The sequence below is a fragment of the Saccopteryx bilineata genome, chromosome 4 (assembly GCF_036850765.1).
Source record: "Saccopteryx bilineata isolate mSacBil1 chromosome 4, mSacBil1_pri_phased_curated, whole genome shotgun sequence".
Taxonomy (NCBI): Eukaryota; Metazoa; Chordata; class Mammalia; order Chiroptera; family Emballonuridae; genus Saccopteryx; species Saccopteryx bilineata.
In genome coordinates, this window is record NC_089493.1 from 115,823,135 (window position 1) to 115,837,656 (window position 14,522).

Sequence of the window (14,522 nt, forward strand, 5' to 3'; positions counted from 1 at the left end):
TTAAAGATAATTTATCAAAAAAGCATTTTATAGCAACTAGATGAAGATACATATAATATTTTAATAAATCAGAAGGATGGTTATACATTATGATATTCTGGTAAAAAAGGTTATATACAGTATTATGATATTCTAGATAAAATATAATGAAAACAAATATTAAAAAAAAAAAGAAAATATGTTACAAACACAACAGAGTATAGCCATTATCCAAATATAAAAAGTGTATCCAAATATGTTAGTATAATGGATGTTATATCTGAAAAGTAGAAAAAGAAGTGTTCAGATAAAATGCAGAGTATTGTTAAATATTTGTATACTTGACTCTACAAATGTTTTTTTGTAAGCTTCCTTATACAGAATTCATATAATATTAATATTTTATCCCTTCAAATTATTAGAATATGGTGTCACTATCACTGAATTGACTAAATAATTACAAGTTTAAATTATAAAGTATACTTATAACCTTATGAATAATTCAAAATATTTTTTTATAATAATCTGTTTTAATATAAACAACTATTGGAATCAATCTATGTTCATTTCAGGAAGCTTCTTGTCCGAATCCGAAGGCACAGCTGAATCTGTGCCCTGCGCAGCAGCCTGGGAGCCCGGGCTGTCTCCTTGTCCGTCCACTGGTCCGTTCTGCTCTGCATTTTTTGGCTCTTGTTTTGGAGGCTCCACTTTGGGTTTGGGCTTTGAAATTATAGGACTACAGATACTTATCAGCTCCTTGATTTTAGCTTCAATGTCTTTTGCTTTGACAACTGGATCCATGGTCAGACTCTGCTTGTTCTGCAGATTCAGCTGCTTGTTCATCCACTCCATGGCCTCATTTGTGCTCTTCTCCACCTTCCCCAGGTCAGCAGCGTCCAAATGGTCATATGGTCCTCCTTGTTTTTGAAAGAGCTGACTACTTTCATATGCTGTTGGATTTGTTTCCCTAGTTCTTCAAATAATTTTGGTCTTTCTTCACATTCCTGGAATCTTATCTTAATAGGTTGACCTAGATTCTTTAACTCAGCCAATTTATCGACATAAACTTGCTTTGGCTGGTCTTCTCCATTCTCATACAACCAATTTTCAGTATCTTCTAGTTTCAAAGTAAAATTGCTACAATTCTCTTCACTCACAAACTTCTCGGATTCCCCACTGAGCTTGTCTCTCATATCATACACATATTCTTCTACTGCATTCTTAGTATCATTCCTCTCCTTCTTCAGCTTATCCTGCATGATCATCTTACCCTCATTTTCAATGTGCAAGTTGAGGATCTCTCTGTCTATCTGCCACAACAGCTGATTCTCAATTGGCAGGTCCATGGTAATGGTCTTCACTTTTGCCTTCTTGGCTTGAGGTGGTTGATCCATCTTTTTGTCTTTCGATCCAGCTTGGGAAGTCTCCATTTCTTCAGACTCAGCCTTATTTTCTGCTGGCATTTGCTGCTGTTGCTCTTCAACATGTGGTTCCTTTTGGTCCACTTGCATTTTCTCTTCCTCCTTTGCATTCTGATCTGTTTCCATTGGTTCCTCATTTTCCTCAAACTTGTGCACTTCCACTAGAGATGCACTGGACACACTGAAAATGTCATGGACATTTACTCGAACTTTGACTTTGACTTTCGAACTGGAGCCATCAGACTGAAGAGTGACTTTCTGAACAGAAAACTGAGCTATAGCAGGATCTGGGTAGGGCAAATCCTGAGGAGAGCTGTAATAGGCTTCAAGAGTGAAAGGCTCCTTTCTATAAAGTGTGAGTACTTTGAAGCAGCATGATTTTTTGGAAAGACTTCACAGTCACTTGACCCTTCTTCAGCTGGAAAATTCCATCTCAGAGATATTGGGTATGGAACTACGTCAGTGATAGAAAATTCTCTGACTTTGAAAGCAGGCGATAAGATTGCACACTGCAGTGCACAGCCTCGAGTGACAGCTTCATCGGCATTGAGTGTTGTACTGAGCTCTTTACCAAAAAATTTGCTAATCTTCTCTTTTACTGCAGGGATGCGTGTTGCACCACCAACTATCTCCACTGCATAAATATCTTCTTTCTTTAACTTGGCTTGTTCTAAAACACTATGAAGTGGCGGCTCCACTCTAGCTAAGAGATCAGCAACATCTCCAGAAATTTGCCTCTATTCATAGTTTCAGATACATCAACATCATTCATAAAACACTCGATGCTCAAAGTGAGATCTGAAGCATTTGCACTCATCAATTTTTTAAGTTTCTCACACTCTTGAGATAGTCGTAATAATGCATGGATTTTGGACTTTGTGTCTAGCTTATATTTCTTTCCAAATTCTTCACAGAAGTAATTTACTAGCACCTCATCAAATTTTCTGCCTCCCAGTGTTGTGTCAAATGCAGTGGCCAGAACTTTAGGTTTTCCTCTATTAAATGCACATACAGAAACCTGATAAGAAGATTGCCCCATGTCTACGAAAACTACATTTCTTGGTTTTTCTTTTAAGGCAGGAAGATCTTGCTTGTAGATTCCATATGCAAGAGCAACTGCAGTAGTTTCATTCATTAATCTCAGGCAATTGAGACCAGCAATCTGTGTTGCATCCATCACTGACTGTCTTTCTGCATCAGTATAGAAACAAGGAACCAAGACAACACAGTCCACAGCAGGCTTTTTTTTTTTTTTTTTCAGTTTTTTTTTTTTATTAAATTTAATGCAATGACATTGATAAATCAGGGTACATATGTTGAGAGAAAATATCTCTAGATTATTTTGACATTTGATTATGCTGTATACCCCTCCCCCAATGTTAAATTGTCTTCTGTCATCTTCTATTTGGTTTTCTTTGTGCCCCTCCCCTCCCCTAACTCCTCTCTCCTTCTTCACCCCCTCCCCCCTCCCCCAACCTCCCGCCCCTGTTGCCATCACATTCTTGTTCATGTCTCTGAGACTCATTTTTATGTCCCTTCTATGTATGGATTCATCTTAGTTTTTTTTTTTTTTTTTTCTGATTTACTTATTTCACTCCGTATAATGTTGTCAAGGTCCATCCATGTTATTGTAAATGATCCGATGTCATCATTTCTTATGGCTGAGTAGTATTCCATAGTATATATGTACCAAAGCTTTTTAATCCACTCGTCCTCTGACGGACACTTGGGCTGTTTCCAGATCTTCGCTATTGTGAACAATGCTGCCACAAACATGCGGGTGCATTTCTCCTTTTCGAGCCGTTCTATGGTGTCCTTGGGGTATATTCCTAAAAGTGGGATAGCTGGGTCAAAAGGCAGTTCAATTTTCAGATTTTTGAGGAATCTCCATACTGTTTTCCACAGTGGCTGCACCAGTCTGCATTCCCTCCAGCAGTGCAGGAGGGTTCCCTTTTCTCCACATCCTCGTCAGCACTTATTCTGTGTTGTTTTGTTGATAAGCGCCATTCTGACTGGTGTGAGGTGATATCTCATTGTGGTTTTAATTTGCATTTCTCAAATGATTAGTGATGTTGAGCATTTTTTCATATGCCTATTGGCCATCTGTATGTCTTTGGAGAAGTGTCTATTCATCTCTTTTGCCCATTTTTGGATTGGGTTGTTTGTCTTCCTGGTGTTGAGTTTTACAAGTTCTTTATAAATTTTGGTTATTAACCCCTTATCAGACGTATTGTCAAATATATTCTCCCATTGTGTAGTTTGTCTTTTTATTCTGTTCTTGTTGTCTTTAGCTGTGCAAAAGCTTTTTAGTTTGATATAGTCCCATTTGTTTATCCTGTCTTTTATTTCACTTCCCCGTGGAGATAAATCAGCAAATATATTGCTCTGAGAGATGTCGGAGAGCTTACTGCCTATGTTTTCTTCTAAGATGCTTATGGTTTCACGGCCTACATTTAAGTCTTTTATCCATTTTGAGTTTATTTTTGTGAGTGGTGTAAGCTGGTGATCTAGTTTCATTTTTTTTCAGGTAGCTGTCCAATTTTCCCAACACCATTTGTTAAAGAGGCTGTCTTTACTCCATTGTATTTCCTTACCTCCTTTGTCAAATATCAGTTGTCCATAGAACTGTGGGTTTATTTCTGGGTTCTCTGTTCTGTTCCATTGATCTATATGCCTGTTCTTATGCCAGTACCAGGCTGTTTTGAGTACAACGGCCTTGTAGTATAACTTGATATCAGGAAGTGTGATACCTCCCACTTTATTCTTCTTTTTTAAGATTGCTGAGGCTATTTGTGTCCTCTTTTGGTTCCATATAAATTTTTGGAATATGTGTTCTATATCTTTGAAGTATGTCATTGGTATTTTAATTGGTATTGCATTGAATTTATAGATTGCTTTGGGTAATATAGACATTTTAATGATGTTTATTCTTCCTAACCATGAGCACGGTATATGCTTCCACTTGTTTGTATCTTCCTTGATTTCTTTTATCAATGCTTTGTAATTTTCCGAGTACAAGTCTTTAGTCTCCTTGGTTAATTTTACTCCTAGGTACTTTATTTTTTTGGTTGTAATTGTGAAGGGGATTGTTTCCTTAACTTCTCTTTCTGACTGTTCATTGTTGGTGTATAAAAATGCCTCTGATTTCTGAGTATTGAATTTATATCCTGCCACTTTGCTGAATTTATTTATCAGGTCCAGTAGTTTTTTGACTGAGACTTTAGGGTTTTCTATATAAAATATCATATCATCTGCAAATAATGATAATTTTACTTCTTCTTTTCCAACTTGAATGCCTTTTATTTCTTCTTCTTGTCTGATTGCTGTGGCTAGGACTTCCAGGACCATGTTAAATAAGAGTGGTGAAAGGGGGCACCCCTGCCTTGTTCCTGATCTTAAGGGGATTGCTTTTAATTTTTGCCCATTGAGTATGATGTTGGCTGTGGGTTTCTCATAGATGGCTTTTATCATGTTGAGGTATGTTCCCTGTATTCCCACTTTGCTGAGAGTTTTGATCATGAATGGGTGCTCGATTTTATCAAATGCTTTTTCTGCATCTATTGAAATTATCATATGGTTTTTCTCCTTCTTTTTGTTTATGTGATGAATCACATTGATTGATTTACGAATATTGTACCAGCCTTGCCTCCCCAGAATAAATCCCACTTGATCATGGTGTATGATTTTTTCCATATATTGTTGGATCCGGTTTGCTAATATTTTGTTGAGGATTTTAGCATCTATATTCATCAGAGATATTGGCCTATAATTTTCTTTCTTTGTGTTGTCTTTGCCTGGTTTTGGAATCAGAATTATGCTCGCCTCATAAAAGGATCTTGGAAGTCTTCCTTCCTCTTGAATTTTTTGAAATAGTTTGAGAAGAATAGGAGTTAGTTCTTCTTTGAATATTTGGTAGAATTCCGTTGTGAAGCCATCGGGCCCCGGACTTTTCTTTGTTGGGAGTTTTTTGATAACTGTTTCCATCTCATTTGGTGTAATCGGTCTGTTTAGGTTTTCTGATTCTTCCAGATTGATTTTTGGAAGATTGTATGTTTCAAGGAATTTGTCGATTTCATCTAGGTTGTCTAGTTTTTTGGCATACAGTTCTTCATAGTATTTTCTTACAATATTTTGTATTTCTGTTGTGTCAGTTTTTATTTCTCCTCTCTCATTTCTAATTTTATTTATTTGAGTCCTCTCTCTCTTTTTCTTGGTGAGTCTACTTAAAGGTTCATCAATCTTGTTTACTTTTTCAAAGAACCAGCTCCTAGTTTTATTGATCTTCTGTATTGTTTCTTTAGCCTCTATGTCATTTATTTCTGCTCTGATCTTTATTATTTCCTTCCTTCTACTACATTTGGGCTTTACTTGCTGTTCTTTTTCTAATTCTTTTAGATGCAGGGTTAAGTTGTTTATTTGAGCTTTTTCTAGCTTCTGAAAGTGTGCCTGTAGTGCTATGAACTTCCCTCTCAGCACTGCTTTCGCTGTGTCCCATAAATTTTGAGTTGTTGTATGCTCATTGTCATTCGTTTCTAGGAATTTTTTTATTTCTTCTTTGATCTCATTCTTAATCCATTCATTATTTAAAACCCTGCTATTTAGTTTCCATGTGTTCGAGAATTTCTGAGCTTTTCTGCTGTGATTCATTTCTAGTTTCATGCCGTAGTGATCAGAGAAGGTGCTTGATATGATTTCAGTCTTCTTAAATTTGTTGAGAGCACTTTTGTGCCCTAACATGTGGTCTATCCTAGAGAATGTACCATGAGCGCTTGAAAAGAATGTATATTCTGCTGCTTTAGGGTGAAAGGATCTGAAGATATCTATTAAATCGAGTTGATCTATTGTTTCCAATAAGTCTGCTGTTTCTTTGTTAATTTTCTTTCTTGAGGATCTATCTAGTGATGTTAGTGGGGTATTGAAATCCCCTATTATTATAGTATTGCTGTTGATCTCGCCCTTTAAATCCATCAAAGTCTGTTTTATATATTTGGGTGCTCCTATATTAGGTGCATAGATATTTATAATAGTTATATCTTCCTGTTGGATTACTCCCTTTATCATTATGTAGTGGCCTTCTTTATCTCTTACTATATCCTTTATTTTAAAGTCCAATTTGTCTGATATAAGTATTGCTACCCCAGCTTTTTTTTCATTTCTGTTTGCATGAAATGTTTTTTTCCATCCTTTGACCTACAATCTATGTGTATCTTTTGTTCTAAGGTGTGTCTCTTGTAGACAGCATATGTATGGGTCCTGTTTTCTTATCCACGCAGCTACCCTATGTCTTTTGATTGGATCATTTAATCCATTTACATTTAAGGTTATTATTGATATGTAGTTGTTTATTGCCATTTTCTTCTTTAAAGGTGTATTCCTTTTTTTGCTATATTCTTTTCCAACTTTGATCTGTTTACAACAGGCCCCTTAACATTTCCTGCAGCATTGGTTTGGTTGTAATGAATTCCTTGAGTTGTTTTTTGTCTGGGAAGCTTTTTATTTCTCCTTCAATTTTAAACGATAGCCTTGCTGGATAAAGTAGTCTTGGTTGTAGGTTCTTGTTCTGCATTACTTTGAATATTTCTTGCCATTCCCTTCTGGCCTCAAGTGTTTCTGTTGAGAAGTCGGATGTCATCCGAATGGGGGCTCCTTTGTAGGTGATAACTTTTTTTTCTCTTGCAGCTTTTAATATTTTCTCTTTATTGCTTAGCTTTGGTATTTTAATTATGATGTGTCTTGGTGTAGGTTTCTTTGGGTTCTCTTTAATGGAGTTCTCTGTGCTTCTTGGACTTGTAAGAGTTTCTCTTGCATTAATTTAGGGAAGTTTTCAGTTATGATATGATTGAACAAAGTCTCTATCCCTTGTTCTTTTTCTTCTTCTTCAGGAACCCCTATCATGCGGATGTTATTTCTCTTCATGTTGTCACAGAGCTCTCTAAGTGTTTCCTCTGATTTTTTGAGTCTCTTTTCTCTTTTCTTCTCTGCTTTCATGCCTTCATTCCAGTTGTCCTCCAACTCACTAATTCGATCCTCTGCTGTATCCATCCTGTTTTTAATTCCTTCCATTGTGGTCTTCATTTCTGATATTGTATTTGTCATCTCTGACTGATTCTTTTTTAATATTTCAATATCCTTTTTTATACTTGCTATTTCTTTATTTAGGTTTTCAAACTGCCCCTCAATTGTTGTTCTAAGATCCCTAAGCATCCTTACAATCATTATTTTGAACTCCGCATATGGAAGTTTGATTATTTCCATATCACTCAGTTCATCTCTCAAGGGTGTCTCTTGTGGTTTCATTTGGGTTGCACTCCTTTGTCTTCTCATAATGGTGTTTTATTTGTAGAGTTGCTTGAGTCTAGGCTTGGTGTTTTCTGCCTCCTGTTTTCAGTTGTGTTATTTCTAGGTCTTCTTGGATTGGTATCAGCTATTATTTGTAATCCACTTTCGGATTTGGGCAGCTTTGAAGTCTTGATTTGTTTGTTTTCTTAACAGGTGATAGTCTTGTTAACTGATCTCAGCAGGGGGCTTCCTTGAAACTGTAACCAGGAATGCTGTGGGTGTAACCTGTGAGCTGAAGGTCTGTTCAACCAACTAATCTCACTGGGGGCAGGGTTTTTTCTCAGCTTCAGTAGGGGGAGGTGTATCTCAGATCTCCATGGAGACCTGAGTTACTGCCTCTCCTCCCCACTTCTTGTTTTCAGCTGTGTCTTGTTGTGCTGATTGGAGCTGGATAGATGTCCGGAGATCTCTGATCCGGAAGCACTTCAGCTCTGTTTTGTGAAAGGTTCAGTCCCTCCCCCAGCTATGGCCGCCTCCAGCACGAATGAGTCAGCTTTTTTATTTCGTTTCTTGCATACCTTAACCCCTCACAGTCTGTCCCTCTCCTTGTCCTTTCCACTTGGGAGATAAGCTGGTCTTTTCAACCCACCTTGCACCCTGGTCGCCAGGTAAGTGGCTGTGAGCAGTAGTTTCTGCTCTTTTTCCTCTGTGAAATCCTCTCTGGGCTCTCAGCCTCACCACCCCCCCTGCTGTTCCTGTTAGCAGTGGAGATTCAAGCACTCTTTACCAGGTTTATTGTGGCTTCCTCTTTGCTCCTTGGTTTTTGAGAGCTGTTCTTACAGTTCAGTGTTGGTTTTTCATGCTGATTTTTCCTAAATTGATTTGTATTCCAGTTTGGTGTTGAGAGCTGGGCATCTGTGTGTCCGTCTACTCTGCTGCCATGTTTATCCAACCACAGCAGGCTTTTTAAGAACACTTTCTGCTGTCTCCTTCAGTTTAGACAAAAGCATGGCAGTCACCTGTTCTGTGGTAAAATTTTGCTCTTCCTCCATATATGTCACCTTTATACCTGTTAATCCAGTGGGCAAATGAACAATATATGCATGGTTAGATTTTTCTGCCTCTACAAATAGATCAGAGAATGCTGGCCATGAAATCTTTTAAATCCTTGGACTGTGTTCTTTGCATTAGAAATGATCTGGCTTTTAGCTGCTGCTCCAATTGAACGATTCTTAGGATCGAAAGAAATGCAAGCCGGCGTGCAGCGGTCGCTGTACTCACTCGCTATGGTCTCTAAGCCGCCGGCGCGCGCCACAGCCACGAAGCAGCTCTGGAAGCCCAGATCTATGCCCACCACCGACATGGCGCCGGCTACAAGACATGGCGTTGGCTACAGCTCAGGCTCCAGCCCGGTCCGGCCGGCGAGACAGGACGCGGAGCAGACGGAGACGGCGCACGGAGAGCGGACCGCGTGGGCCGGTAGACCGGTGCTAGTGCGGGACTGGCAGGGTGCCCACGCGAGAGCCCACGCGAGAGCCGAGGTCCTCGGAAACGGAGCTGCTGCGGAGCGTGCTGCTCGGCCGCTCGGGCTCAGCGGCCGCAGACAGGGCGCCGGGCAGCCGGGGCGGAGAAGATCTCCCAAAACATAAAAATATAATTGACTATGTATTTAAAACATATATCTGTATATGGATATCACTTTTTATAAATGGGTAATTTTGTTTTAAACAATCAAAAGTTACTCTAACAAATATAAGTAAATAAAGAATTATTGTTTTGTATATACAAGGAAATATATGTATATTTAAAGGAAAAGTTGCTGACAGAGGCTCAGTAAAAGCAGAGAGCAGTGCAGCCCTGGGGATCTAAATCCTGAACTAAAGCACAACCTTACCAGAGCGTGCCATCTATTAAGATGAATCTGCTGAAGTCATTTTTAGCCCTTAGGTCAATGTTTAATGTTTAGGAAAGAGCCATTGGTAGGTCTGTCTTCTCAAACCATGTGGACTTAGAGTAAAAGAAGATTGATTATGCAAAATATCTGGCTCTTACTAGAACAATGAGAACGATTACCAGATAGCTCAAAGTTATAAAGGTCAAGGTCATTCATTACTCACCTATGAAAATAATAAAAATGAAATATATATAATTTAGTGTTGTGATATGAGAGAATAGGTATGTTTGTATGTTGATAGTAAATTGCCTTGGTCTTTTAGGAGAGTAAATCTGTTGTATATATTAAGAGCTATAAAATCACTCATATAGTTCCCCAATAAAATGTTACTTGAAAAATGTAGTTCAAGGGACTTACCCCACAATTCCTTTGTCCCTTATTTTATTAAAATATCTCTAAAACTAATATTTATTATTTTGAATACTTCTAAAAAATTCAAATGGTCATTAATAAAATACGATTAAACAAATTATGTATATTCTGCATAATATGAAGTAACTATTTGAATAATAAAATAATTAAACCCTATAATTTTTTATTTTCTTCTTTCCAACAATTTCTGGTTTATTTGGGGTTTTTTTTCAACTACGTGGGTAGTACAAGTAGCCCAATTTCCAGTGTGACTTATTAAGCTTCTCACAGGCCCAACTTTCTATAGATAACAGCCATAAATACTGGGAAAAAAATAGAAAACAAATGCTTGAAAGTACTAGAGAATATACAAAGAAAAGTAGATACTGAAAATAACCTATTCTTTGGAAGGACAGGAATTGAGTATCCTATTTTATTCTGAAGGCAGTTTCTATTCTGTGCTATGTGGGATATCTAAACCTCCAATGAAAATCTTGTGGTCTTATTGGCTTAAAGATCAGAAAAGATTTGGAAAAACGTGACCACTGGAGTGTAAGGGAGAGAACACAGAAGGAGAGGGCCAGGGAGCAAGAACACCAAAATCTGTATTTAAACTCTATCTTTATACCTGGCTGATAACTGACCACATCTATCAACCTCCAAGGGCTACTATACAAATCACCACACAAGCTTAAGACAACACAAACTTATTAACATCGTTATGGAAGTCGTAGTTTGAAAAGTGTCTCACTGGGCTAAAATCAAGGTGTTGGCAAAGTTCTTGAGAATCTACTTGCTTATGTTTTCTAGCTTCTAGAAGCTGTTTAAATGTCTTATTTTTTGGCCTTCTTTCTCCAACATCTCCAAAGCCAAAAATATTGCAACTCTTTTACTATTTTTCCATAGTCACATCTTCCTCTGACTCTGACCTCAGCTGGCAAATATCCTCTGCCTTTAAGGCTGCATGTGATTAGATGTGGCATACTTGGATACCAGGGTACCATTTCCATCTCAAGATCCTTAACTGAATCATATACATAAAGTCTCTCTCTCTCTCTCTCTCTCTCTCTCTCTCTCTCTCTCTCTCTCTTTTAATGTAAGATATCATATCCACAAGTTCCAGGGCTTTGGACATGGATATCATTGGGAGGCTATTTTTCTGCTTATCACACCATGCATAGGAAGTATGCTCCAGGCACCTAAGACTAAAAGAAATACTAAATATATTGGAATTTGAGGTTCTACCTACCATAGGGGAGAGTGAGTTTTGTAGGTTGTAGTGTAGTTCACTGCCTACTTAAAAGAGAAAACACCCATACACAATATTCTCCAAGTTTAAGATAATATCCAATATTACTTGAATTACAAAGAAACTAGAAAACATGATTCACTCTGAAGAGAAACAGTCAATGATGCCAAATATGAGATCACTCAAATGTTGTGGTTAAGAAACAGAATTTTAAAGCAGTTCTTATAACTATGCTCAAGAGAAGACATATTCACAAGAATGACACCATAGGAAATAGCAGTGAAATTAAAATTAAACAATGACACCAAATACAAACTCTAGAACTGAAATTGCTATAGTTAAAGTCTCAGTTGACAGAAGTTTCTTCATTATATTAAACTGTTAATGGGCAGAGAATGCATTATTCAAATACAAAAAGTGAAGGATAAACTGTTAAACTGTAATAAATATAGAAGTTTATATTTCATAATTTTTTAATTTAAAAAAAATTGAACTGTTAACTATTTCAGCACTGAATAATTTTTTGATTCTCAGAAGTGCTCAGTGTGCCTGTATGATACATTAGTTATGTGGTTTGTTTTGTAGAGTCCTTTATGAAAGAAGTGTAAGGTGTCTATAGCTATATAAAAATTTTTACCCTCTGATGGCATAGTCATTAATAACTATCACATTTTCATTTCCCTCATAAGCCAGTTTAAATTCCATGGTCAATTACCAAAATAGATCCCTTCAATATCTCAACTTTCTGGTCCTGCTCTCTTTTTGCCACATTGCTTGGCAAAACTCAATCTATGGTTTGTACTTACAATCTCTAAGCTGAAAACACAAACACAAACTGAAAACACAAACACACATAGCCCCCACTCACACACATGGCTATGTTGATTATTTGTATTTTACATTCAAAGACAATAACATCAAAGAGGCTCTAAAGCAGTGGTCCCCAAACCCTGGGTCACGGACTGGTACTGGTCTGTGGGCCATTTGGTACCAGTCCGCAGAGAAAGAATAAATAACTTACATTATTTCTGTTTTATTTATATTTAAGTCTGAACGATGTTTTATTTTTTAAAAATGACCAGATTCCCTCTGTTACATCCGTCTAAGACTCACTCTTGATGCTTGTCTCGGTCACGTGATACATTTATCTGTCCCACCCTAAAGGCCGGTCCGTGAAAATATTTTCTGACATTAAACAGGTCCGTGGCCCAAAAAAGGTTGGGGACCACTGCTCTAAAGGCTGCCCAACAAACATTCTGTATAGTGTTGGTCTAATATTCTTCTATTCTTGTAGGAAACTATGTATTTTCTGCCTTATTTTTAAACTGCTTATACCTTCCCTGCCCCATTCTGATCACCTTCCAACTTTTTTGAGAACATAGGATAATCAGAAAAGAGTATTCTAAATTCCTACCATTATAGTTACCAATTAACCAGTGAAGGAGAGCAGAATGTGCCACCCCATAATAAGTCACCCTGGCATGTGGATTATTGTGAGCTGAAGGCAGTCAAGACCCATTAGACTAAACAAAACAAAACAATTTACCTTTCCTGAACTACCTAAAAAGTTTAGATAGGAGCCTGCACTAGAAAGAGAGGTATTACAGTGACAACTTTCTATCTGAAAAATCTATCTGCATGGCAGGACCAACTTCTGATTATCAAACATCTACTCATCTTAACCTCCTGTGAATTGCTACCCCATCACACATGTACACACACACTCACATACACGCACTCATGCACACACACTCTCTTTGAAACCCCAGGCCCTTATTTAATTTCCTAGCTAAGGAGGGCTTATAAGCCTCAACTGCTGGACTTGATCTTGAGTCTCATATCTTTGGGGTTTCTGTGTGTACAAAATGAAATTTGTTTTTCTGTTATTAATCTGTTTTTTTTGTTTGTTTGTTTTTCTTTGTATTTTTCTGAAGCTGGAAACGGGGAGAGACAGTCAGACAGACTCCCACATGCGCCTGACTGGGATCCGCCCAGCATGCCCACCAGGGGCGATGCTCTGCCCACCAGGGGGCAATGCTCTGCCCCTCTGGGGCGTCGCTATATTGCGACCAGAGCCACTCTAGCGCCTGAGGTAGAGGCCACAGAGCCATCCCCAGCACCCGGGCCATATTTGCTTCAATGGAGCCTTGGCTGAGGGAGGGGAAGAGAGAGACAGAGAGGAAGGAGAGGGGGAGGGGTGGAAAAGCAGATGGGCACCTCTCCTGTGTGCCCTGGCTGGGAATCGAACCCGGGACTTCTGCACGCCAGGCCAACGCTCTACCACTGAACCAACCGGCCAGGGCCTCTGTTATTAATCTGTTTTACGTCAATTTTAATTATTAGGCCAGCCAAAGAACCTAGAAAAGAAAAATGAAAAGTTTTTTGGGTTTTTTGTTGGTTTGTTTGTTTGTTTGCTTTTTGCCCCAACACCAGCCTCTGTCTCCTTTCCTTCCTTTCTATGGGTGAAATAATGTTGTCTTTGTGTAAGACCAACTCCTCCATTTGTGTCTTCTCACTTACCCAAGGGCATTGTTCTGCAATTTCTTTCTCTCGAGTATTCTTGATTGCTTCTCTTCACTGGATCATTTTTATCAGCATCTACATATCCTGTAACTTCTTCCATCTTACAAAGTGTCTATTTTACACCCATTTCCAATTAACTATGGTTCCACATCTTTGCATCTACTTTACTATCTCACATTTTTCTGTCCCTCCTCTCTTCAACTTTCGTTTGCTAGGCTTTCATCCTCAAGACCCCACAAACTTTGTTGTTTGGGATGTCACCAATGTCTTCCACAATGATAAGTCCAATACTTTTTCCCCAGTCTTTGTCTGGCTTCACTTCATCTGCTCCCTAAAATATTTTCATTTCCCAAACAAAACACACACATTCATGTTTTTTGTTTGTTTGTTTGTTTGTTTGTTTTCATAGTCTATGAAATCTCTCCTTATCTCCCTAATCATTTCCTTTGTCATGCTTCAGGGCTTAGAATCTCTTCTCTGGAATCTTTAATGAATATAGATAATGTGGTCAATTGGTTTTACTCCCATGATTTTAAATGCTGTCTGTACAGCAAAGACTCCAAAAATTATTGTTCCAACCCAGCCCTCTCCTTTGAATTTCAAACTTAGATAGCTCTCTGCCTGCTTACCATAACAATTAGCAAGTACAAAAGCCATCTCCTACTTAATACACCAAAACTTCAATTCTTTTTTTTTTAGAAACCTCAATTAGATACATCGTATCTATTAGCAAAGCCTGTTAGCTATTGGAAAATGTGTGAAAACT

The 14,522-nt window shown here is 38.1% G+C and overlaps 1 protein-coding gene across 1 annotated transcript; it reads right to left on the reverse strand.

Annotated features, from left to right (window-relative positions):
• Window positions 1-489: 489 nt before the first annotated feature.
• LOC136336282 (heat shock 70 kDa protein 4-like) lies at window positions 490-9,252 on the reverse strand. The gene is given in 6 exon segments (XM_066277808.1): window positions 490-890; window positions 893-1,768; window positions 1,771-2,115; window positions 2,118-2,640; window positions 8,636-8,826; window positions 8,829-9,252. Coding segments are annotated over 6 exon segments (2,508 nt in total). The 5' UTR covers window positions 9,043-9,252; the 3' UTR covers window positions 490-531.
• Window positions 9,253-14,522: the final 5,270 nt, after the last annotated feature.